Source organism: Azolla caroliniana, unplaced genomic scaffold (assembly GCF_043228905.1).
Source record: "Azolla caroliniana isolate FFs.n. ecotype wild unplaced genomic scaffold, voAzoCaro1.0.p SCAF_17, whole genome shotgun sequence".
NCBI lineage: Eukaryota > Viridiplantae > Streptophyta > Polypodiopsida > Salviniales > Salviniaceae > Azolla > Azolla caroliniana.
Genome location: NW_028230452.1, coordinates 4258089 through 4282697, shown reverse-complemented (window position 1 = coordinate 4282697; position 24609 = coordinate 4258089). Strand labels below are relative to the sequence as shown.

Sequence of the window (24609 nt, the reverse complement as noted above, 5' to 3'; positions counted from 1 at the left end):
AAGAAGATGAAGAGCTCCGAAGGAAAATTAGCGATAGTCTCCTCCTCCCGAAAACGTCCTCCCGAATGAGCCCCCCTCGACCTCCTTTTATAAGAAAAAAAGAAGGGGGGTCGCCAATTTTGTCTTCAATGAAAAAGGAATAAAATTCCTTAAATCACGCTACACTATAAGACTAGATTTAAACCGTGCACCTCTAGCTAGTAGTTAATGTGACTATCCACTAGCCCACTAACTCTCTCTTATGTAATATATAATTCTATCTCTATAAATTTATAGCTTGTCTCTCCTCTACATTTGATCTCTCTTCTCTCTTATATTTGGCACGGGCTTCTATGCATCCTTTCCACCCTTTCTTTTCCCTTTTATTTTGCATATGCACAACTAATCGCTTTTGTGTGCACACACATTGCACATGCACATTTTTGACCCTAAACCCCCCCTTCGCCGGTTTTTCCCACTCTCGAGCACGCCACATCACGACACCGGGTTTTCGGTTATAGTCACAAGGGCTGAGCCAGAGCAAAGTGATTGAGGACAGTTGCCCTGCAAAGCCGGGTTATTGGGCATAGTTGCCCTGCAGAGAGCCACTGACAAAGCTCAGATACTAGCAAGGGGCACTCTGTTTTGGATAAAGATTTGACGGTGCAGATCGCACGCACCCTTCCATAACGCTCCCCGCACCGTCCATAGCTGCGATTCCCTCGCCATGCCTCTTTATGAGTTGGTAGCAAATAGTCACGACTCACGAGCATGTATGGTATGGTATGGTATGTATATGTATGTATGTATGTATGTATGTATGTATGCGTGGTCGATACATTCTTCCCTCTTGAATAAAAAGCTGAGGGGTATTTTGGGAAATACAAAAACCGGAGCTCAAATAGATGTATACAAATTGAGAGTAATTTTCCTGCTTGCTTAAAAACTATGCTATTTATAAACCCTTCTCTTCTTCACTTCGCGGTTCTGACTCGAGCTCCCCCCCCTCCTCTCTCTGTCTCTGTCTCTGTCTCTGTCTGCACAGCGAAACCTGTGGAGGCCGCAGGAAGCAGCAGAAGAATGGAATTACTGTGACGGAGAAGAACGAAGCAACACGGAAACAAAGAAGGAACGGTTAGCTCCTGTCCTGCCATTTTCTCTTTCTCTCTCTCTCTCTCTCTCTCTCTCTCTCTCTCTCGCGTGTTTTGGTTTTGCAATCCTGTGTTTTAGGGTTTCCATTCCTCTTCTTTTGAGTCAGCGTTTCTTTCTTCTCCACAATTTCAAGTTTTTTTTTTCCGAGAAGGAAGGGAAAGAAACGGTTTTTTTTTTTTTGTCTGGCGACTTCTTCCTTTTCTTAGGGTTCCATTGATTTTTCCTGTAAATTTTTGTTCGTGATTATATCCATCATTTCCTGTTTTTCCTCTTCCACTTCGAGCTCCTTGTTTGGAGGGAAAAGAGGATTGTGAAGAAGAAAGATATCAATCCTCTTAGTTTGTTTTCTCCCGATTATGCCCACTGTCCCTTGTTTTCAAACATCTTCTTCTGCCTACTGTATCTGCTTTCTTTTCTGTTTTTCCTGCATTTGGAGAACTTTGTTTGAGGAGGAAGAACGAAGAGAAAACCAAGGAGAAAAACGTTTGTTTGTCTTCTGGTTTGCGACTAGGTATGTCTGTTTCCTTGATTTCAAAGTGAAATTTCAACTTGCACTCGTTTTTTTCCTGCATTTCAAGGTGTTTCTCAGGAATGATAAAGTAAGAAAGGTCTGAAAAGGGAAACAATTTGTTTCTTTCCTTTTAGGGTAAAGTTTTGGCCTATTTTCCTCATTTCCTGCCTGCATTTCAAGTGTATTTTTCAGGAATGAAAAAATAAGAAGGGTCTGAGAAGAGCAGTTTGTTTTCTTGGTTTTTTCATATCTGCTAAGGTTTTTTTCCTGAACATCAAGATCTTCATTGGGGGGAAGAAAAGAAGGAATCACTAAGAAGCATCAATGTTTGTTTTTGTCTTGATTTTAGGGTTGTGTCTCCAGCTTCTTTGCCTTGTTTTCCCGTATGTTTCAAACATTGTTGAAGTATCAGATGCTTCTGGAGCACATATTGTCAGATTAAATAAAATTTTACATCAGTTCCAGTACATTATGGTAATACACTCATAGAAAGCTGTTCATTATTGAAAAAGATGGTGAATGCAATGGATCCCATGAATGCTGGTTGCCCAGCAGAAATTCAGTCTCTTTTGCCAAAGCTTCAACGATCAGATTACTACATTCATCCTAGATTACAGCAGTTGGCTTCTAATGAATTGGACGAACCTGGTTATTGCAGCAGAGTAACTGATTTTGTGGTTGGATCCAAGGAACATGGATCTGTAAAATTCTTTGGCGAGACAGATGTAAGATGGCTGGACCTTGATAATATTGTTCTATTTGGACACCGTGAAATAGTTATTTATGAGAAAGAAGAAACAAAACCTCCTGTTGGAAGTGGTCTTAATAAACCAGCAGTGGTCACACTATCTAATATTCATAACAGAAAGGAGGACACTTCATTCTTGGAAGGCTCAGAGTTGGACAGCTTCGTGGAAAAGTTGAAACGAAAGAGCAAACAGCAAGGTGCAGATTTCATATCGTATGATGCCACCAAACTTGAATGGAAATTCTATGTTCCCCACTTTAGTAGATTTGGTCTTGATGATTCTGATGATGATGAGCCTGTTCAACCTGATCACAAAGCTTTTTCTAGTATGGAGGATGATGTCATGTTGCGGGATTTGAGCCCTACTGATATAGTGAAGATTTCTGAGAGTCCCATGTGGCATTTGGAGAGATCTGACGTTGTCTCCGAGGACATTGAGGAAGAAGGCTCACCCATGCAGGACGTTCATTACAATACACCTCACAGTGCATTGGCACATTCCCTTCCTCAACATCTAAGACTTGATCCTTTGAAAATGCAACAGATGAAGATGCTTTTTTTCTCCACAGGTGAGGAAAATGACAGCGCTTCATTCCCAGGAAAGACTCCTTTTCAATCAGCACGGAGATCAACATCTCAGACTGTAAAACAGAGTGTTGTAGTGCAAGGCAGCCCTGGACAGAAAAAAGACCGCTTCTCCCCTATTGAAGAATCCCCACAGGCAGTGACATTCTCAAAGCATATCATGAAGGTTAGTCCACAACCATCTTGGAAACGTACACCAAATCAATCATGGAGTCCTTTAGGCAGGCGTATAGATTCTGAACTTGAACATGACTTATCTCCGATTAAACCATCAAGAATGCTGCTGTCACTTGAGGGTAAATCTGAGCAGTCTGCGTTAAAGAGATCAAGGTCCGGGTTTAAAAACGAAATTGATCAAACATCTTGTATGTTTGGACGTTCAGATAATATCGTTGATGCGGCATTATTTCTCGGATGCTCATTTCGAGTAGGATGGGGTCCCCATGGCTTGTTGGCTCATTCAGGCAATCCAGTCGGACTACAGGGTAATACCATTTCTTCAATTATCTCAGTAGAGCAAGTTGCATTCGATGGATGTGTAAGGGATGAAGAAGGCAAGGCAAGGGAAGATTTGATTGAGTTGCAATTTGTTTCCCCTCTCAAATTTCATATGTCAATGAGCAAAATTATTGATGGTATGAACGAGCAACCATTGCAAATTAAGTTGCGGTATGTTCATTGTGATCGTACAGAACTTCCCAATATATGTAACAAATATGAAGAACTTCTTGTCAAACAGCATGCTTCTGAAGGTGTATCTCCTTCACAACGCCTTGTCCTAAGGCATCAAGTTATGACTTGGAATTTATTGAACGTGCTTTTTTCAGAGAAAGTTTCTGTAAAAGAACAAGAGGAAGAAAGTGAGGATAGTGATGATGTGGATCAAGAAGTTGCTGCCTTGGTTAGAAGAGCTGAATTTAGTCGTTGGCTCCAAGACAGTGTTAGACACCTCATAGAGGAAGAGCTGATGGATATTGATGCAAAGGATCAGTTGAAAGAACTCTTTTCTCTTCTGACTGGCAGGCAGCTTGATGAAGGTGTCCAATTGGCAGTAGCACGAGGGGATGTTCGCTTAGCGTGTTTGGTAAGCCAAGCTGGAGGCTCGGTAATTACCAGAAGTGACATTGCGTCCCAGTTGGAAATCTGGGAAGACGAGGGATTTGATTTTGATCTCATAGAGGGGGACATGGTACTGCTATATAAACTTCTTTCCGGAGACATTCAAGGAGCATTGGAAGAACGTTCCATTGACTGGAAACGGTTCCTGGGTTTGCTTATGTGGTATAATCTTGGTCCCGATACCCAACTAACTGAAACAATCAGAACCTACAGCTTGCTTGTTGAAGATAATTCTGCACCACAACCCCTTCCCATGTATGTGGAGGAAGGCCCATCACATGGGATCTCGATTGCACACAAAGCAGGCCTTTACGATACAGTATACTATTTAATGCTTTTACATGCAAATCAAGAGCAAAACCTTGACGGAGACAAGATGACATCATCAATTAGCAAGATGTTTTCCTCCTCTGCATCAACTTATGATCCTTTGGATCATAGAATGGCATGGCTTCAGCATGGTATACTTGAAGCTATTGAGGTATTCACACCTGTACAGCTGCATGTATTGGACATGAATTTTGTGTCCCAATTGCTTTCTGTTGGTGAATGCCATTGGGCGGTATATGTTGCTCTGCACATGCCACCTAATCTGGATTATCCAGGTTTACATGAAAAGGTTATTAAGGAGATATTGCACCAGTATTGTGAAGTGTGGAGTGCAATTGAGCCTCAACAAACATTTCTTGAGAAAGAACTACGCATACCGTCAGAATGGTTGCACGAAGCTTTGGTACACTTCTCTTACTTGCATCTGTTTTTCATCTATCTCACTGGGATTATTCGCAGAGTGCCTTTAAAATTCTTTTGTTTACATAGGGAACATACTGGCAATATAAGGGTGATTCACACAAGGCTATTAAGCATCTGCTGAAAAGTAATAAATGGCATTGGGCTCACTCTTTATTCATGACCTCAGTGGCAGCCTCTCTTTTCATTTTGGGTTTGTTTCTTGCTTGAATCAATTTTTTTATTTTCTTCAATATTTCTCATACTTTATGATTGGTAATAGTTTTGATTTATCAGGTCAGTATGAAGAACTATTAGAAATTGTGAATCCGTTGGAACGTAATAAAATAGAGCTTGATGATTGGGCTGTGAGTGGAGCCATTTATTGCGACTTTTTTGTGCTCAAGAGCTCATTTCAAAATGATGATTCTACAAATGAGCTGGTAAGTTATTTTGCTTCACATTTCAATTGAAATATTGCATATTTATGCTGTTTCTTTGAGGATAAGCATGGTAAACTGTAGAGTGAGGATGATTATTTTATTACCACATATCACATATTGTGAGGTGGTGAGGAAATTTTCTGGTTAGGTTCTTCCAGAATATTGAACATCTAAAGAACATTTATTTACATGAAATGGAAAGAAATCTGAATAACATTTATTTACATGAAGGTTGTTTGGGAGAAGGTATAGAATTAAGCACCTAACACATTACTACCTAAATCATATGCGATGCATCCTTTACAAATGGGAAATCAACCATCAGACATGGTAAATTTTAAATAGCTGGTAAACGTGGAAAGATTGTAGAGAACCCTGAGATAGCAGCTTGTACTTTATGGGAAATAGGTCTAGACAGTCATCAATAAATGTGCTATCCCATCAATATTCACAGCCAAGAGTCTAGCCATGTAGTGATATTTTCTTTATTTAATGGGGTTTCCATGGAGACAGAAGAAGTCCCATAATAGAAAGTTTATGAGGTTCCACTCACTATGTTTGGAAGCACCTGGGGCCTAGACTTGATATCATGTTACGAAATTGTGATGTTATAGAAGTGAGTAATATGTTTAAAGTCATGTGGGAGAGTCTTGAAGCATGCTTTAATGACTGTCTGTCTGGTGAAGCATAAAATGGACATCTATTTGAGAAGATTCATGTACAAGACAGAATGAATACATGTAAAAAGGTGCACAGAGAACCTGCACGCATCTCTTCAGCAGTTCAATGCCTTAGTGTGATATATTATTATAAGTCAGTTTTTTTCCTGACTTTTATGTTAATTTAGTTTCATTAGATGTCTGTTGTAAAATATTTGGTACATAAGTTCATGCAGGGAAGTTTTGAGAACAAGGCTGCTGCGTGCAAATCTTTCTTTCAACGTTTGAAAGAATCTCAAGCTATATGGGAAAGTCGCTGGGCAGCTAACAACAGGTCATCTACACTTCCATTTTTTCAATGGTTCCGAGCTTTGTAATCATTAATCTATAAGTTTTCTCTTATTTGATTGCAGAGTGGCATATTCTAGAATGGCACATGAGCTGGCTACGTTATTAATATCAGAGAGTAAGCTAAAGTCACTTCATGATGAGGCTACAGAGCTGAAATTGCATCACAGCGTATTGGATGCACCACTGCCTGAAGACATCCACTTTTACCAGCTGCAAGGAGCAGCCTCGGCATTCACTTCATGGCTTGTACAAATGGTTCCTCAATGATATCATTTTATGAGGCAAATAATTGAAAACTATGAATGAAAGGTTATACCTGTTATGAGACATAAGCAGTGCGGCCTTAGTAGCTAGGCATATTCAATCACTACCTTGCCTTTGCCCTTCACCACTCTATTTGTGTTCATCATAGTTGCATTAGGGCCCTGCATCTCTACAGAATGATTTTATGGCTCAGTGAAATCACTGTGGGTGTCTCACTGATTTTGACATTTTGAGGGTTAATAAGTGATGCAAACATACAGGGAAAACCGTTGTTCAAATGACATACCAAAATTTTCTACATGTTCCAAACGCTACCAAAAAGGAGGATGAATAAATTAGGGCACCATCTGATGGACTAGGATTGGATTGATCCGAATTTGTACAAAAGCAGGTCTTTCCACTAAAAACAACCACGTGTTATTTTGAGATTCTGAGAATTTGTAATTTCATAATTTAAAATAGCAGTTCTTGTGGTGTCAGAAGATCAAGCTACATGCATACATTAAACTGACTGCAGTTGTATGAATGAAGAACCACCTTTGGGAGTTTGTGTGTCTGAAAATTATAAAGCAATTTCTGTATAGTATTATGAGATTATGCTTTTGATGCTATGTCAACAATGAGCTAAAACCACACAATTTGCGTATTTTTATGTAGTTGGATTATGCATTCCAAGCTGTGAATAGTGACGCTCCTGTGATGAATAAGTACATTTATGGGCAGATGGGACATTCAGTATCATAGACTTGTGATGCAGTTCATTGAATCTTTGTTCAATCAACTTATGAAATGTCTGCAAAGATATAAGAACCGAGCCCCTTTATTTTTTGTGGGGGGATGTGAATCTGTTGCCTCTGAGGCAACTGAGTAACCTAATGTGCTAGATTTCTAATAGCCATAAATTTCAAAGTGGATAGCATGTGCACTTGAGACTAGTAAGGCAGCCAAGACAAGGCTAGGGTCATCTTCAGCTGATTAAGAAACTGTATTGATGTGGACGTGGATTTATGTTAGATCAGACGACCAACAATGAAGAATAGGAATATTTCGGAACATAACATAGAAATAAAGTTATAACTTAAGTTAATTCATGACAGCCATGCATAACGGGTAATAAATTCTCAAGCTTTAGTCCACATCTGGAGCTGGCAGCAATTTTCTTGTGTCATTGAAGTGATTAATATCCATCAATGGTATTTAATAATGTCCATTGATTTAGACTCTACTTCTTATAATTAAGATGAACATGATGTTGATAAGAACCAGTCCACCCATCCTCCAATCTTTGGCTATGTACCCATCGTCCTGATTTTCATGTGTTCCTGCATGTCTCACATATCTTCAATGTGTTCTTGCTTTTACCATAATTCCATTATTCATAAACTGTACATTTATTTGAATTTTTTTTATGAACATGAAATAGAATATAAACTCTCCACACTAAATTGTAGATATCATACATCAGATTGTACATTTTATACATTAAATTGCATTACTTAAACAATGAAAAGATTACATGAAATATTTCAGCTATGAAAATATTTCAGAAAGAAACGGTAATATATAGGTAGCGGCAAGTTCTGGTCTGTCATCATGCGGGCAATGACCAACATCTGGAAGTGAGAATACAGCCACATTATCCCTTTCAACTGAGAGTTGTTTAAAAAAGTTTGCAACCTGCAAAGTGCAAATTTAATAGGAGAATTGAGAACTTTGATTGCCTACTGATAGTAATTAAAATGAGATCAAACTTACAGGTCCATCTGATGGAGTCCATATGTCAGAGTCCCCCCAGAGCACTAATAGTGGTGAAGTAATGTTTTCCATCAAGGCTTCTGGTCTGGGGCCTGAGAAACAATGCATTCAATGTTGAAACACACTCTAGAAGAAACTGATATAACGATCAATTTTAGTACAGCATTTCAATAAATGTCATTTAACATCTAGATGAAAGTCAGGTTGCTTAAAATTTCCGTAAGTAAATCACAAGAGTTGGCATTCGGAGACCATAATGTTGATATGATGCAAGGTTAAGAAATATAAGCTCCCATGTATCCCACAAAACTTAAGAAATATGGATATAGCTTTGTGATTAGCACGTATCCAGCAAGGTGTCAACTTCAGAGGGGCAAAGCATCTGCTTTCAGTTGAAAGACACTTGTTTTTGTACAATAAGCTTAAGCCCTCTACTTAGAAGCTACACTAATTTTCTCACAGCCCCCCAGAACACTCATTCACCACGGTGCCACAACATTTCACTCAAATTGAAATCCAAAGCCCTCTTCTAGGCTCCTATCTTTTTCTTACAGCCCCCCAGAACTAAATGAACCTTAACATATGTATATGCATCCATACATGAACATATGCATAATTGTATAGACACTGTTAGAAAAATGATACTCCCTTGACTGATCTTATCTATAAAAGAGGGGAAAGTCAAAGTTACCTGGGTCTCCAGTAAATACTTTAACAAAAACCTCTGTAGCTCCTGGTTTTGTGGAAGGCTCATACAAGATGTCAACCTACAAAGGTCAGATAATGAATAAAATGATCATTGAAATGAATAGAAACAGTCAAAAAATCAAAACATGAATTTAATCCATGAAATTGAGAAGTATACCAATTGATCTGTAACAGATGCCTTGTTTCTGTAAGCTTGCTGTTTCAGAATTTGCCTTATGTTCTCTTTTTTCCGGAATCTGTATCAAACACAATTGCTCAAGCCTTTGCTGCAAGACTCTTTGACATTGGTAAACTCCAGAATTAAATGAATATGTACACTCTCGAATGCCCAAATAAGTTGTATTTCTTCCTCATTGAAAGATTGAATCTGTTTAATTGCTCCGACCAAAGATGGTTCAGAATATATGTGCTAAATGTTTAGGATATACACACTAAATGTCTCATATAATGGGTTTAGGATACAAATACTCATAAATGTTCGAAATAATGATAGTGTCCCCCCAATGTGAATATCAATGAATTACAACATTTAGCAAGAAACTACCATGCCTGAGTTTTATGATATATTTTAAGCGAAGGACGGGCATGAATGTTTTTATACAATGGTACATTCTTAGATCTGTTTATAGTTTTACATTTTCCATCCCATTCATTGGAGAAAAACATCAAAAGCGCTTGCCTTATCATATGTATCTTCTATGTAACCAATTTAAGAGTTAATACAGAGAAATCTAATTTTCGTGAACATATGCACTTACAAATCTTTTTCTGGGTCAGACAGATGCATACATTCTTATTACACATGCAATTAAATAAGTTGTTGAAGTATGTGTGCAAATACCCATTAAAGAGAAAGGTTGCAACAGGTGGCTTTTGTAGAAGATATTCAATTGCAATAAATATTGGTGATAATAAACGTATTAAAACATTCTCTTCCATTAGACCCTTCCTGTTCATTGCACCTGCACAGTTTAGAAGCACGAGACCCCTGAAAAAAAAATGAAATTCCATCATCTAGCAGACTGACAAAGAAGAAAAATGTGAGTATATTAAATCTGATGACATATAAACAGGCATAGTGTTAATCTACCACCCAAGAGCTCCTATTACCCCTTCTACAAATGCAAATCACTTCTCTAAGGTAACACAGACCCATCTTGTCTTCAGCATAAAAATTATAAATTTGATTGAATAATAATATACGAGAAACTTGAACACTCTTGAGAAAGGAAGTACAGACGATGAATCCTTTCTAAAAACCTGAGTCCTAGATCCTTTTTACATTGAATCTGTCTGATAATATTCATTGACATAATATAAACTATAGAACATATTTTCGCTGTATATAGATAGATAGATATACACTCAATGTTTATATCACTGCACATATGGATTGGTTTCAGTGTCCAAAAATATTTTTCTAATGGGAAAAGGTCCAAGACCTCTCCATTTATAAAGAACTTTTCACACCAAAGCTCTAGTAAGAGCTACTACGACATTTTTGCAATTAGCGGTGACCAAGAGGTTTGTTTTGGTACCACCTATGTGTAATGGTGGACTTATAGCAGGAGACATGAAAGAAAATGGCTGAGCTGTAGAAAGAAAGAAAGAAAGATATATTAATGTCTTTTAAGAGGCCAAAATGGCCTATAAGACCAAACAAGAGATTACATCTTAAGTGTTGTCTCGCCTTTGAGAACAAATCAAAATAGAATAAGTATTACTCATTAAATATAAAACTAAATAAGATAAAAACAAACGAGGGAATTTGGCTTTCGGCACATGTGAGATTCTCAAGTTAGACATATTGTAACTTTTGTCTTTGAAAGATCTCTAGGATAGGTTGATCCAGAATGGAGAGGTCTCCGAAGCGAGGGAAGCACTTGCGATAATGCCTTTATCTATTGATGACAAGGGTGGTGCGGTCGTGGTCAATGGGGCTGGGGCCTACGTGCATGACAAATTGCTATTGCCCGATCTATTGTAACCCCTTTGTTTTGTCCTGGTCGGGAGCCTATTTGTGTATCCCTTGATTGACTCGTAGTATTAGTAGGAGTGATGGGGCTAAAGAAAGTTGTGATTGTCCTTTGTGGATGAGCTTGTGTGTGGTTGTATTATTGTCCTTCAATAACTTTTCCCTATGTCTCTTGAGTTCTACCAAGAAAAGTCCTAGGCACCGTTGGTCCTCATATTCCATTACCTTGCATAGAGAGAGAAAGATGTATTAACATATTTTAACATGCCAAAATGGCCTATAAGACCAAACAAGAGATACATCTTGATTGTTGTCTCTTCATTGAAAACAACAAACAATCTTGCATCAATACATGTGAGTTTCTCAAGTCAGATATATTGTAATTTTGTCTTCAAAAGATCCCTAGAATAGGTTAATACAGAATGGAAAGGGCTTCAAAGCCAGGGAAGCACTTGAAATGGGTGGGAAATGAAGGCGTTCATTTGTTGAAAACAAAGGAGGTAAGATTGTGGTCCATGAGGCCGGGGCTTACGTGCACGGCAAATTACTATTGCACAATCTATTGTAACCCTTTTTCTATGTCTTGGTCGGGAGCCCATTTGTGCAGCCCTTCATTGACTTGTAGCATGAGTAGGAGTGATGGTGATTATTCTTTGTTGATGTGCTTGGCTAGCTGTATTGTTGTCCTGCAACAGCTTTTCAATGTGTCTCATGAGTTCTAGCAAGAAAAGCCCCAAGCACCATTGGTCATCACATTCCATTACCTTGTATACTGGGCCAAAGCCTTGCTTATAGAGGCAATGGTATCTCCCTCGTATTTCATAAAACACTACGGTGACAAACATAGTGTTCCTTAGATTTCACTCCTTGATGACACAATTGTGAGAAAATCTATTAATAGCAACAAGGTAACGGTTGTAAGAAAAAATAGACAAAGCCAAGTTATGAGAAGGCTATTAGACAACAATAGTAAAATAGTTGCAAGAAGTAGACACAGCCAAAGCGCAGAGCCGGTTTGTAAGTAGCAGCAAAAATAAAGTTCTTGCAAAAGAGGTTGGTATAGCCTATTTATAAGAAATTGGGGAACATGGGTGAAATGGTTGTTTGGTAGTTAAGTGACTTGTACTACCAAACAGTTACAATAAATGAGGAATAAGAGTGAGAGAAAGCATTTAAAGAGTTACAGATTCTAGAAAGAGAAGAATCTAAAAAGTGGAAGAATGTAGAGGAGAGATAATAAAGATGATAGAGACTACAAGTCTAGAGCTGCCACCCTCCAACACCCTTTTATCTTATTTACTTTTATATTTACTAATTAATACTTATTCTATTTTGATTTGTTGTTCTCAAAGATGTAATCTCTTGATTGGTCTTATAGGCCATTTTGGCCTCTTAAAATACTTTAATATTTCTTTCTTCCTTCCTTTCTTTCTTTCTTTCTCAGCTCTAGTACCAGTTCAACATTGAGTCGACCAATGATCAATAGCTTGCCTTGGAAGTGGCTTACTAAACAAATCAACCACATTTGCTTGAGTAGGAGAATAGACCAAGTTGATGACTTGTAATTTCACTAATTTACGAACAAAATAGTAGTGCACTTCAATATGTTTCATTCTACTATGAAATTCTGAGCTATGTGCCAATGCACAAGCACTTGGGCTGTCAGTGAAAACTTCAATAGGAGAGTCTTGGAAAACACCAATGTGACACAACAGTTGCATTAACCAAGGAAACTCACAACAAGTATCCTAATAAGGACGACATTTAGCTTCGGTCGATGAAGTAGAAACTGACTTTTGCTTTTTTGATTTCAAAGAAATTAAGCCTGAGCTAACACAAAACAATAGCTAGATGTGGATAGTCGAGAATCAATGTCACCTGCCCAATCAACGTCCAAGTAGCAAACAAGCTCAATGCCACCTCTAAAAGAAACCATATTTGAGTGTGTTAGCCAAATACCCAAGAACTCGAATAGCTCCTAGCTAATGACTTGTCTTGGAGTACTTGCGAATTGGCTGAGAATGCTCACACTACAGGAAAAATAAAACATGGTGTAAGTTAAGTGAAGAAGAGACCCAATTAACCTCCTATATTTTGTGATATCTTCAAATATGGGACAATCATCTTCATGAGATAGCTTTGAGTTTGGATCCATGGGACATGAGAGTGTGTTTACAATTTGACATGCCATAGATCTCAAGGAAGATACCACCATGTGATTCATGGACCTCCATACCTAAGAAGTAATGTAGAAGTCCTAGATCGATCATTTCAAATGTGGTTTTGAGGTCACTACGGACCTCCTCGATTTTAGAAGCAAGGAACCCTGCAATAAGAAGGTCATCAACATATAATATCATCAAGCATAACCAATTAACTTGGGAAAAGACAAAGATTGTTGTCAGCATAACAACGCTAAAACAAAACAGAGAAAGAATGCATCGATTTTGTCATGCCAAGCTTTGGGAGCTTGCTTTAAGCCATACAAGGCTTTGTGTAACCTGTAGACCACGTTTTTTCCACTTTCAAATCTCGAACACGAGGTTGTTCTACATAAACTTCCTCTTTCAAGTCACCATTAAGGAAAACTGATTGGAAGATGGGCCATTTGTTGTGAGCAACAAGTGCAAGCACACATTGAATAGAGGTGTTGTTGGAGCAAAGGTTTTCCCATATTCCACTCCCATCGAATACACGTGTTGTTGAAGCCTTTTACAATTAAGTGTGCCTTAAGTTTATCCAAAGTACCATGCTGATGGTACTGAATCTTGAAAATCCATTTTAAACCAATGACATGCCTATGTTGAGGCTGAGGGACTAGCCCCCATGTGTGACTCTGCTCAATGGAATTAGGTTCAACTTCCATTGCCGCTTTCCACTTCAGAAGAACAAGAGCCTCTTTTGCTATAGTGGATTCTTCTGAATGCACAACATTGCATAGTAAGGCAAAGTTGCATGAGTGAAGAGGCCGTTGTGACCAACGTGTCTTTTTCGTGTTGGTAGGAGAACTAGATGTATACTGAAGTTCGGCATCGGAGAGATGGGAATCACAAATGGTGGCTTGAAGCCACTTTGGAAGTGGTGAAAGATGGTGTGTAGAGGGAGGGGAAACAATTGGAGTTGAAGGAGAGGTTTCAGTTGGTGGTGGAGTTAGAGTGGGAGTGGGTGGAGATGGGGGGCTCGAAGGTGATACATCTCCGTCTAGAATAGGAGATTCAAGAGCAGCTGGGATTCGACCATGAACTCTAAGTAAAATCCTAGAGTCTTCCAGCTTAAACTCCACGGATGAACATCCCTAGAGATGACTAGGGACTTTGATTCTAGATCCCATAACCTTTAAGCTTTGTAACCAAGAAACTTGCATTTCTTGATTTTGGACTTAAAGTTAGTCTTTTTATCATCTGAAATGTGAACATAAGCATCACAACCAAAGATTTTAAATGAGAAGCTAAGGGTTCTACGATTGTAAATGCTTCTGCAAGGATCATTTCCACAACTGCTTTAGTTGGGCAGCAGTTGATGATGTAGACTACTGTGTTGACAGCTTCACCCCAAAATGAGAGGCAGATTAGATTGAGAGAGCATTGTAGAAGGCATCTCTTGGATTGTCCAGTTCTTCCTTTCTACCACACCATTTTATTGAGGAGTATTGGGTGTAGAAAATTGACGAGCAATGCCTCGAGTGCAAAAACGGTGGAAAGTTTGTAAGATAAACTCTCCACCATTGTCAAACCTGATCTTTCAAACTCTCTTTGATGTCTCATTCTCGACAAGAGCTACCCATTCTTGAAATTCGGTGAAGGCTTAAGATTTTTCTGCAAGCAAATAAACCCAAACCTTACGTGAGAAATCATCAATGATAAGCATGAAGTAGTGTGCGCCACCAAGAGTAGTGGTTTTCATTGGACCACAAAGATCCACGTGCACTAACTCCAAGATAGATGTTGCACGGTAGTGGCTTGATGAGGGAAATGTTCTTGACGTTGCTTGCCATTAAGACAAGCAAAGCAACACGTGGGGTATTGGGAGTTTTGAAAAGAGAAAGACCCTCAACTAGCTGCGAAGAGGAGAGCTTTCCAAGAGAGTCGTAGTTGAGCTGGTTAAACCTAGTACGCCACAACATGGGATCTTCTTGTGCCACGAAGGCATGATAGCCTTGAAGAACATGAAGAAGATAAATTTTGGATTTTTCCAAGGAGCTGTGGGAACTTTACATGCGGTATAAACCTCCTTCTGTGCCACTAGCTACAATTAGTAGGTTGACAGTGTCAATGACTTCCAAAACTGAGCTATCAAAGTAGACACCATAACCTTTCTTAGTGATTCAGTAGACCAAAAGTAAGTTTGCAGAGATGCAAGGCACATGTAGCACATCTTGAAGAACGGCAGCTTCATCATTCGAAGAAGAGTTAAGAAACACATTATCTACACATGAAGCCTCATTGCTTGACCATCTCCATGGAGATCGCGGGAGCTGGGCTTCACATCATGCAAAATAAATTTGTCATAAGTCATGTGTGCAATAGCACCACTGTCTACTAGCCAATCATGAATGGTTGAGGCAGTTGGTCCAACCAATGTGAAGAATGTTCTTCAATGCCAAGGGAAATTGTTTCTTTCGTTGAGTGGCCTGTGTTTGATTTTGGTGTAGGTTGACTTTCGGTAGAAGAAGACTTTTTGGCATTGTCCCTTTTCTTTTTCTGACATTCAGGTTGAATGTGACCTTTGTAGCCACAATAATAACAGGTGAGCTCCTTGTAGGTTGGGAGTGACCTTTTGACATGGAGAAGCATTTCATTAGAAGTTTGAGCAATTTATTCTTTGTGGCTTTGCCTAGAAGCATGCCAACAAATGTATTCATATCAAGCATGTGGGAAGAAGAGAAATTGTGGCACAAAAGGCTAAGAATGATTCAAGTAACTTGATCATTAGACGATGTACAAACTCAACTTTGGTTCACTTGCTTCCCAAGGAAACTATCTCCTTTTGGTGAGTAACAAGTTGTGTGATTTGATCCATGATGTTTGGAGTGTCATGAATCTTGAGATTTGCTAGTTGACTATCAAAAACTATCATTTGGGCATGATTACCTCTATGATACCTATTTTTTATGTTTGCCATTGTTCGTTGGTTGTCTCTTCATCTATATCTTGAAATTGATGAGCAATGCTCTGCTTAATATTAAACATGAGAAAGCATCGGCATGAGAATCCTTATCTAGCCAAGCTTCAATCTCAACTTTAGATAAACCAGCAACTGATGTGGTTGAAGAAGATGAAGTTATCGGTGATTTCTTCTCACTACCGTTGGCTATATTCCATAGACGATGGTACTGTACCAAAGTCTTCAAAGAAGATAGGCTTGTGTGCTCTTTGGCAAAAGATCAGACTGAGGCTATGGAGACCTCACAGCTCTGATACCATGTAAGAAAATCTGTTAATAGTAGCAGTGGAACAGTTGTAAGAAAAAATAGACACAGCCAAGCTGTGAGAAGACTGTTAGACAGCAGTAATAAAATAGTGAAGAATCTAGAAAGAGAGAGAATGTAGAGGAGAGATAATAAAGATGAAAGAGACTGCAGGTCTGGAGCTGCCACCCTCCAACAACAACAAGAGAATTCTTATTTCTAGAGGTATTCATGCATATCTGCCTACCTCAATCTCTAATTGATGCGACATTTTTAGCTGCCCCATCACACTGTGCAGAGTATAGCATTGGGATCAAAGGCCCTTCTTATGTTGCTCCTATTAAAATAGAAAATCATTTTTATATAACTTAATATTTTTTGTATATTGTTGTGCAGTCTCGTTTTCAAAACTGTACTACAACTCCTCAAAGAATATTTTGTACATGGGATCATTGGACAAGATTCCTACTCAGCATTAAATAGGTATTATAAGGCCATGCATTTAGCTGTTCCATCAGCATTTAAAGCTCTTCTTCTAAGAGCATATTCTATGTCTGGAATAGCACATGTATGTGTACGTGTATACACTCCTATCTTGTACTCTTTTTTTCAAGTAGTGGGCTTTGTTTTGTAGAACTACGTTTGTTTTTTTTAATCTCTCCTATATGTTAAACCCATAATCATTTTTAGTTTCTATATCTCTATCTTTAGTTATTTCAGAAAATTGACATTGTAGCTTATAGGCCATTTTGACCTCTTAAAAGATGTCAATATTTCTTTCTTTCTTTCTTTCTTTCTACACATGGATAGATGTATGTCCATATCAGATGGCCTGATGATGAATCCATCCTCCAGTGTGTAAAAAGTGTATTATATAGTGAGCTATCTTCCCACCAAGTTCGGATCACTCTATTCTTTTCCACTTTGGTCATGTTTAGATGGGGGCAATCCAGGCTATATTGGAATGAGGGTAGAGCATTTATGCTTATGCCATATGACAAGAACCATTGTTGGATTTTAGCATAGCAACAATGAATATCCCCATGTTCAGAAAGAATTTTTTATGACATAAGTGTGAACCTCGAGTACCTCAACTTAGGGAGCTCCCAAAGACGTCAGATACAGGTCTCTAGTTAGAATAATCCTCAATGACTATAGGGGCTGCCCCCATCTCTTCATGGATTATATCATGGGGCACCGATGCTTTGCTCCTTATCACGTGGGCAAATCATTGAGACTAAAGGTCTCTTTAAATCTTCCTAGTTATTTTCCTTGCTAAGACTTTTTCACCATGTTTCTCTCCCATAGAGAATAGTTGGTGTGACAAGTGAATCAAATAGCCACAATTTCGTTTGTGGCTCTTAGAACTGCAAATATGGATATTGTCTTTCAAGAGCACCTAGGGCTGCATATCCATGAGAAAGACGATCAAAAGCAGCCTTCCGTAAGGAAAACCTATTCCCTGTGAATGTTACTCCTAAGTATGTGTGGGATCGTGTGTATGCCACCTTTTCCTCTCCCAAGAAGAATTTTAATTCTGATATTGTTACCCTTGCTTGAGTTGTTAAACAACATCACTTTGGTTTTATCCTTGTTTACTGACAAACCTTTATCCATACAAAATACTTTTAAGGCATTTAGATGTCGTTGCAGTTCCTCCGGAGAGTCAGAGATCAGCACAATTATCATCAGCATATGGTAATATGTGTATAGCCATATCCATTAGGCATGTTCCTAAACCAACAAATCAGGCTATGTAATGTGATATCTCATCTATATAGAGACCGAAGAGATGATGGGCACCTTGTTTACTTTTCCTGAAGCCCCCTAATAATCTATTTTAAGGGCATTTTATGTGATTGTTAACTTCATAAGTAGGCTTCTAGTCCTTACAGCTCACAAGGATTTCATTTGTACAGACATTTAAATATATGTAATGGCTTTCTTATTCAAGTTAGACCATGTAAGGTCTATCTAAGTGGTTGGCTTCTCACTTTCCAAAGCATTATCACATTCCTTAAGAATAAGATACTATGCATCCTAAATTCGCAAAAAAGAAAGCTTCTGCCACCGAATCTTTTGATCTCAAACAATATCACTCGTGGTGTTGGCCATTTTCACCCAGAAGTAAATTCCAAAATCAAGTCAATTAATTTCCAAAGATAAATTCCAGAAATCTGAAATTTAACATACAGCAATTAGAAAAATTGCTATTACATAAAAGTGACAGTGTGAGAGCATCCTAGGCACCAAGGGTAATATGTAGAACAATGATGGACTAAACCTGAATAATACTATTGTGACAAAGTTTTCCTGCACTGGTATGCCAACAAAAAACAGATATTTGAGTGATTCCTCCTGTTTTGGAACTATTCTTGTGATGAAACTTCTCTAAAACTCTTTTGTTGCAAGAGCTACAACCTTGCTCTAATGCCAGTGAAAAGGAGAAGGCCAAGAGGTTCATTTTCATACCACCTGTGTGTAATGATGGACTTGAAGCAGGAGTGACAAGAAAAATAAAATGGCTGGGCTGCAGAGAAAACATAGGAAAGGGAGATACACATAGGTTTCTTGTTTTAAGGGACCTTGAAAGACTTTTCTGCCCACCGCCAGATATCATATCAATAGATTTAGTAGTTTGCAAACTTTGTATACCCAAGCATTACTAAATAAACAAATAATATCCACGTTATAAATCTCCTCTACTATACCAGCACTATACTATAGCAAGGACTTCTCTTATAATTTTGGTGATAAATTATCATGCAAGTACAATTCACTCACATTATTTTATTGAACATGCATAACTTTACTTTCAGAGTTTCCCGCATATCAATTGCAGAAAGAGAATTAAACAAGATCTCATAGTACTTACAGACTAGCTGTTAGCAATTATATACCTAAATAACGTGTCTCCACCTTTTTCTGCAGCAGCTAATGAGCTCAATGAACCAATAGAATTTCCTATCAAAACTGCGCCTTCATCAGCAAACTCCTTCGTAAAATCTATGCATCAAATCCAGTAGCAGACTTAGATGAATGGTTTGTTCCATAAATGTTAAGGGAAACAACTCCAAAAAATACCCCCACATTTCTTTATTTTCCCAAATGTCCTTGCTCAACCCCTGAAAGATCGAGAAAGAAAGGAACTGACCATATAATTGCTCAAATAGCACATATAAATGCTCTTTTTGAAAGGTTGGGGAGTGACCAAGGGCATGGGAAAATATAAAAAGCAAAGAGTCATTGGTATTCTGGTGTTTTTTCCAAAACACATTAAATATTAGAAACTGCATATTTTTGCAGAAAATTACCACAAAGCAGTTCTGCCCAAAGCTCAGGACCATATTTCACATCATGAGGTTTATCTGAGGCCCCAAATCCAAGTAAATCAATAGCATACACTCTGTAATTGTCTGCAAGATAAGGAACGAGTCTTGCAAAATGGCCAGAATTCCCACCTGAAAGAAATGAATTACTGCATGTAAAGTTTAAATACCTTCATCTTCAAATAAAAGATAATTCTTGTGAAGAATCCAAATGACAATATATTGAAAAAGTAAATCTCTATCATTTAGGTTTAATCACCCCAAACAAATCTTAAATATTAGCACACATCATGATATACCATACCAAAACCATGCACAAGAATTATAGGCTTCCCACATCCTGCTGCACCATACTGTATTTTCTGACCTCTGCATGACAGCAAAAAAAATTCTGTTAGAGAACATTCTCAAATATGTGTACATTCACTGCTTCAGAAAAGATAGAGAATTTCAAGACTCCACTAGGTCTCACTACACTCATTAGAAACGTCATCTGCTCATAGACCTGAAGTAACACTTCATTCTCTATGATGAACTATGAAATCCAATGGTTCTTGTGAGGTTCCACCATTATGATTCAATGATGCATGTGTCCCTCAGAATTTGTGAGACTTGCAGCTCATATTGATTATAATACATGAATCAAGACGTAAATGGTCTTCAATATGCAGTGCACAAGAATGATGTGTCATGAAGAGATGGTCACCAACTCACAAAGCAAATCTTTAGGTTTCCAACTTTCCTCATTATATTGAGCTTTAATAAAATGTGATTATCTGATCATTCCAAAATAAAGTGGCAACCAACTTCTATGCCCATGCTCAATTCCTCCCTTTCATCTTTTCTTCACCATTTGGTTCATGTACACCATCATTTCCATCGAGGAAAAGTTACAACATTCTCTTACTGTATTGCTTACTATTCGGGGATATGTCGATCACAAAAAGAGAGTGTCCACTAAGTGAGGCCCAGGCTTAAGAAAATCTCCCACATTGCTTATTGCATAAAACATGGAGGTGCTCAAATAAGCATGAAAAAGAAAACTAGTTCCTGTTTCCTAGCCTATATTTTATTATGAGCGTCATGCTATTAAAACAAATTGATGAAAAAACACAATAAGATTATGATAGTGATGAAAGAGAACTCACCTCCATATCCATGTCTTCGGCTTATAGGGCAGTACAATTAAGTGCTGATATAATTCTTGAATTTGATTGATCACTATAACAGAAGGTGTGCTTGCTTCCACTTGTAGATTCACAATCACTGAACCTCCACGAATACCATCTTTTACAAATGGCCCAACCCATACATCAACAATACCATTTACCTCCTTTAACTGTGTTTTCATTCTGCGTTAAATGATCATATACATTCTTAAGAAAGATATTAATTTATAAGAAAATGAGAGGATGTTCAGCCAAGTATCATGTTTACATATAGACAGACTTATGGGTTCATATCGACACATAAAAAACAATCTATCTTTCAACTCATTTATAATCACATTCAACCATGAAGTCTAGAAATTTTCAATTCCACAAATTCTTATTTTTCAAATTAATGGTGCATCATTAGCAATAAATATATGTGTTAGTGATAGAGAATGTGTATTTATTGAAAAACTTTAGCTAGGACCGTGTATATGAGTTCAATGTGCCATAATGTATAATTGGCAAAGAGCACGGCCAATTTGCAAGTACGTCTACATGCAAATGCTACTCGCCCATTATAGATTGCTCTGCATGTATCATCTAATAGAGTGTGGTGTGATTTACATAAACTACTAATTCCAGCACCAGTTTATTTCTATCGGACTCAAACGTAACCCAATAGTTGCATTTTCATTTTTGTACACATATGACAAGATACATGCAGACAAGGTGGTCTTTCCCTAAGTCAGGATCAAGTACAAAAAAGTAAGGAAAACATTAAAAACATATGTCTGCATGTGTAATCATTTATGTAATACTGATGCATACCAAGAAAAATTTACCTCATTCACATATTCCAAACAATGGGGTAGCCTATGCAGCACACGTAGAATAATTTCTTGATTTTTTTTGTTCTATACTATGAGAATGAGATGCCCTAACAAATAGGTGATTAGATCTAAATAGGTTTCTAACACTTCTCTATTAGTTTTTGGCACTTTAATCATATTCTTATGCCACCAGGATCAGGAACAATTTTAACATTCTATTTATGGATCATTCAAGATTCACCATCGATATTAAGGAATTTCAACCCAAAAAAGAGAAAAAGATAGTAAGAAGAGAATTTAACATTGTCCATTGACATAATGATTGAACTTTGTAATGATAGATTCTCTCAAGTGTAGAGCAAACGATTCACCTTTGCACATCATCCTCATTGATTCCATCAAGCCTGCAAGAACAAAATATATAATTTGGATACATTGAAGTATAATTTCATGGAAGCCACTTTAGAAATGTGGTTAAATTCACAATGTGGGAATTATCTGGTTCAGAATTATAGTTGTAACTCTAACATGCATACGTTAAAGTGATGAGGTTCGTTGGAACGGATGCCTTATTCTTTTGTGGTTCGAAATTTTGTTCACCATTAAATGACAGAATGGTTGGATAATTCTTGGTTTCCTGTTTATGTTGATCATCTGTTGTTCCTGCCCCTGATATAAATACCTTGCACAATAAGAATCCTCAAACAGCATTAAGGGGAAAACTCCTAATACCCTTGTGTTTTCATTTATTTTCCTAAATTCCCCTGCTCAACCCCTAAAGAAGAAAGATGGGGGTATATTTTCTCAAGTAGAACGTATGATCGCTCGAGAGGGGTTGGGCAGGAGCATTCGAAGAGATCAAGAAAAACTCCGGGGTATTTAGGATTTTATCCCAAGTATAAGTAGTCAATGATTGTCACGTGCTTAAGGAAAACCTATAGTATACTGTATTCTTATTTGATGCTCTTACCTATACACATAGTCCTTGTGGTTTTAATATTGCTAGAGTTGGAGAGAGACAACTGATGAGATGTTTTTGTCTGCTTATAGTAAGTAGCATGGCTCCTTAGACTTGAACCCCCAGCCAAGAGAGAGACTAAATTATGTTTTTCCATACATCCACGGCCACTCCCGAATTCTACATTCGTGATCATTCCTTCACAATTGAATATTTGAGATGCTGCAGTGCAAAGAATATATCAGATATCTAAATTGGCTGATTATCAGATATATTTGTACATCTACGATGATATGAAGCAAGATAAGTATAACTACACATAAATAAGCTTAATGTCCTTCAGAAATTTATTATGATTCTTACATGCTGCCTCGAATGCAAACAACGATTTTTCAATTTAGCACAAAAAGCATGCAGGAGATAGATGATTTAGATGTGGTGCCCTTCATGATCTAGCCATCAGCAAAGCTCCGACTTAATAACAGAGGAATTTTGGGAGATCAAAACTCTATTCTAGTAGACCTTTCTTGATATATATAATCCCAATTGAACCTCCTCAAAACTGAGCTTTGTTCGTGATTACATGTACTGCGTGCTAATACATATACCTAGAATATAGTGCGACATGAAAAGCTCCTTAAGCTTCGCTTTGCCAAATATTAGCTTCAGTAGAGCGGATATAAATTTTCACGTTATACATAGAACTGTGCACTTGAATTCTTTCCAAGGTACTATGATCCCCATGGATCTCTCCAACAAAAAAGTTTATTCCGCAGAAAGCAGAACCACGTGATCAGCTGGACCCATCAGGACAGACCAGATCAGAATTCTAATGAAATGAAACTCGAAGCATCTATGGCTGATAACGATGAGGACAGATGTGGTGCAATTAATGATGACCAAGATGATGGGCGATGAATGATGTTGTAGGATCAATCGATCAAATAACATTCTCAGCAGAAAAAAGGAGAATGAAGAGGAAAGAAATGAGTCTTCTTTTACCTGTTAGAAGAATTGAACATAGGTCGGGGGAGTTTGGTGAAGAAGAATCTGTGTGTGTGTGTGTGTGTGTGTGTGTGTGTGTGTGTGTGTGTGTGTGTGTGTGTTTGTGAGAGAGAGAGAGAGAGAGAGAGAGCTGATTGAAAGGAAGAATGCAACAGAAACAGAGAGGAGAGATGGAGAATGAAGAAGAAGGTTGCGTGAGCTTCCAGAAACAAACGAAATCAAAGAGAGAGAAAGAGGGGGGGGGGGGGGGGGGGGGGAAGCAGGGGAAGGAGAGAGGGGTATCTTCGGTAAATTTGAAAAGCTGCTCATAGGGGCAATTACAGTAATATATGTATGTATGTATGTATGTATGTATGTATGTATGTATGTATGTATGTATGTATGTATGTATGCATGCATACATGTATACACCCACACACATATACATTCATTGTATCTATCAATGCATTGACATTTAAATGTAATTTCCAAAAGCAATAACCATAGCGGAACTGCGGAGGGGCAATTACAGTAATATACACTGCATATACATTCATCATATCCTATCAATGCTTCCTTCGTGTAGTGATTTGGGGATTGGGCGAGGGGGGGGTTACTTCTTTGGTGCTTTTTTGAAACCATTGGCACGTAAATGTAATTTCCGAACCCAAAAACCATAGCAAAACTCTACATATGTACTTCTCGGTAAAAAGAAAAGAAAAAAAAAGAAAGGAAGCCCTTAAGAACCTAGTGGGGGTACTTCTCAGTAATTCTCAAAAGCTGACCCCTATAGGAAGAAGGAACTCTCTTACTTGTACCTCCTAGTAATTTCTACACAGCAGATGATGACAACGCGTCCAAATCCTTCTCTTCCCACGTGGGTAAATTGTCCATTTGATATCGTCAATTTGTATCATTTCCATGCATGCAAAGAAAGAAAGAAAGAAAGAAATATTAATGTCTTTTAAG

General features: G+C 38.0%; 2 protein-coding genes and 1 long non-coding RNA gene across 5 annotated transcripts; 1 reads left to right on the top strand and 2 right to left on the bottom strand.

The window, feature by feature from the left end:
• The first annotated feature begins 979 nt into the window (after positions 1 to 979).
• Positions 980 to 7016, top strand: SAR3 (SUPPRESSOR OF AUXIN RESISTANCE 3). The gene is made up of 6 exons (XM_087332958.1): positions 980 to 1113; positions 1992 to 4827; positions 4914 to 5037; positions 5121 to 5266; positions 6162 to 6259; positions 6339 to 7016. The coding sequence occupies exons 2-6, from the start codon at positions 2155 to 2157 to the stop codon at positions 6541 to 6543; spliced, it is 3246 nt and encodes a 1081-aa protein (XP_087189084.1). The 5' UTR covers positions 980 to 1113; positions 1992 to 2154; the 3' UTR covers positions 6544 to 7016.
• A 633-nt stretch (positions 7017 to 7649) lies between these two features.
• LOC147852911 (uncharacterized) lies at positions 7650 to 23877 on the bottom strand. Of its 3 annotated transcripts, XR_015531265.1 has the most exons (15): positions 23792 to 23877; positions 23659 to 23752; positions 22669 to 22878; positions 22235 to 22367; positions 22070 to 22102; positions 20863 to 21066; positions 20019 to 20083; positions 19700 to 19846; positions 19286 to 19391; positions 9845 to 9991; positions 9161 to 9239; positions 8987 to 9062; positions 8296 to 8387; positions 7980 to 8217; positions 7650 to 7845 (listed from the first exon to the last, which is right to left on the bottom strand). XR_015531265.1 is itself a non-coding variant. In XM_087332972.1 (13 exons), the coding sequence occupies exons 2-13, from the start codon at positions 22850 to 22852 to the stop codon at positions 8071 to 8073; spliced, it is 1413 nt and encodes a 470-aa protein (XP_087189098.1). In that variant the 5' UTR covers positions 22853 to 22878; positions 23659 to 23783; the 3' UTR covers positions 7975 to 8070. The 3 variants fall into 3 exon arrangements, 1 of the variants encoding a protein (XP_087189098.1); XR_015531264.1 differs by lacking the exon at positions 23792 to 23877 and having other exon boundaries at positions 23659 to 23783; XM_087332972.1 differs by lacking the exons at positions 7650 to 7845; positions 23792 to 23877 and having other exon boundaries at positions 7975 to 8217; positions 23659 to 23783.
• On the bottom strand, positions 10171 to 11582 carry LOC147852912 (uncharacterized). The gene is made up of 2 exons (XR_015531266.1): positions 11535 to 11582; positions 10171 to 10969 (listed from the first exon to the last, which is right to left on the bottom strand). It is a non-coding gene; the product is annotated as an uncharacterized LOC147852912 (long non-coding RNA).
• Positions 23878 to 24609: the final 732 nt, after the last annotated feature.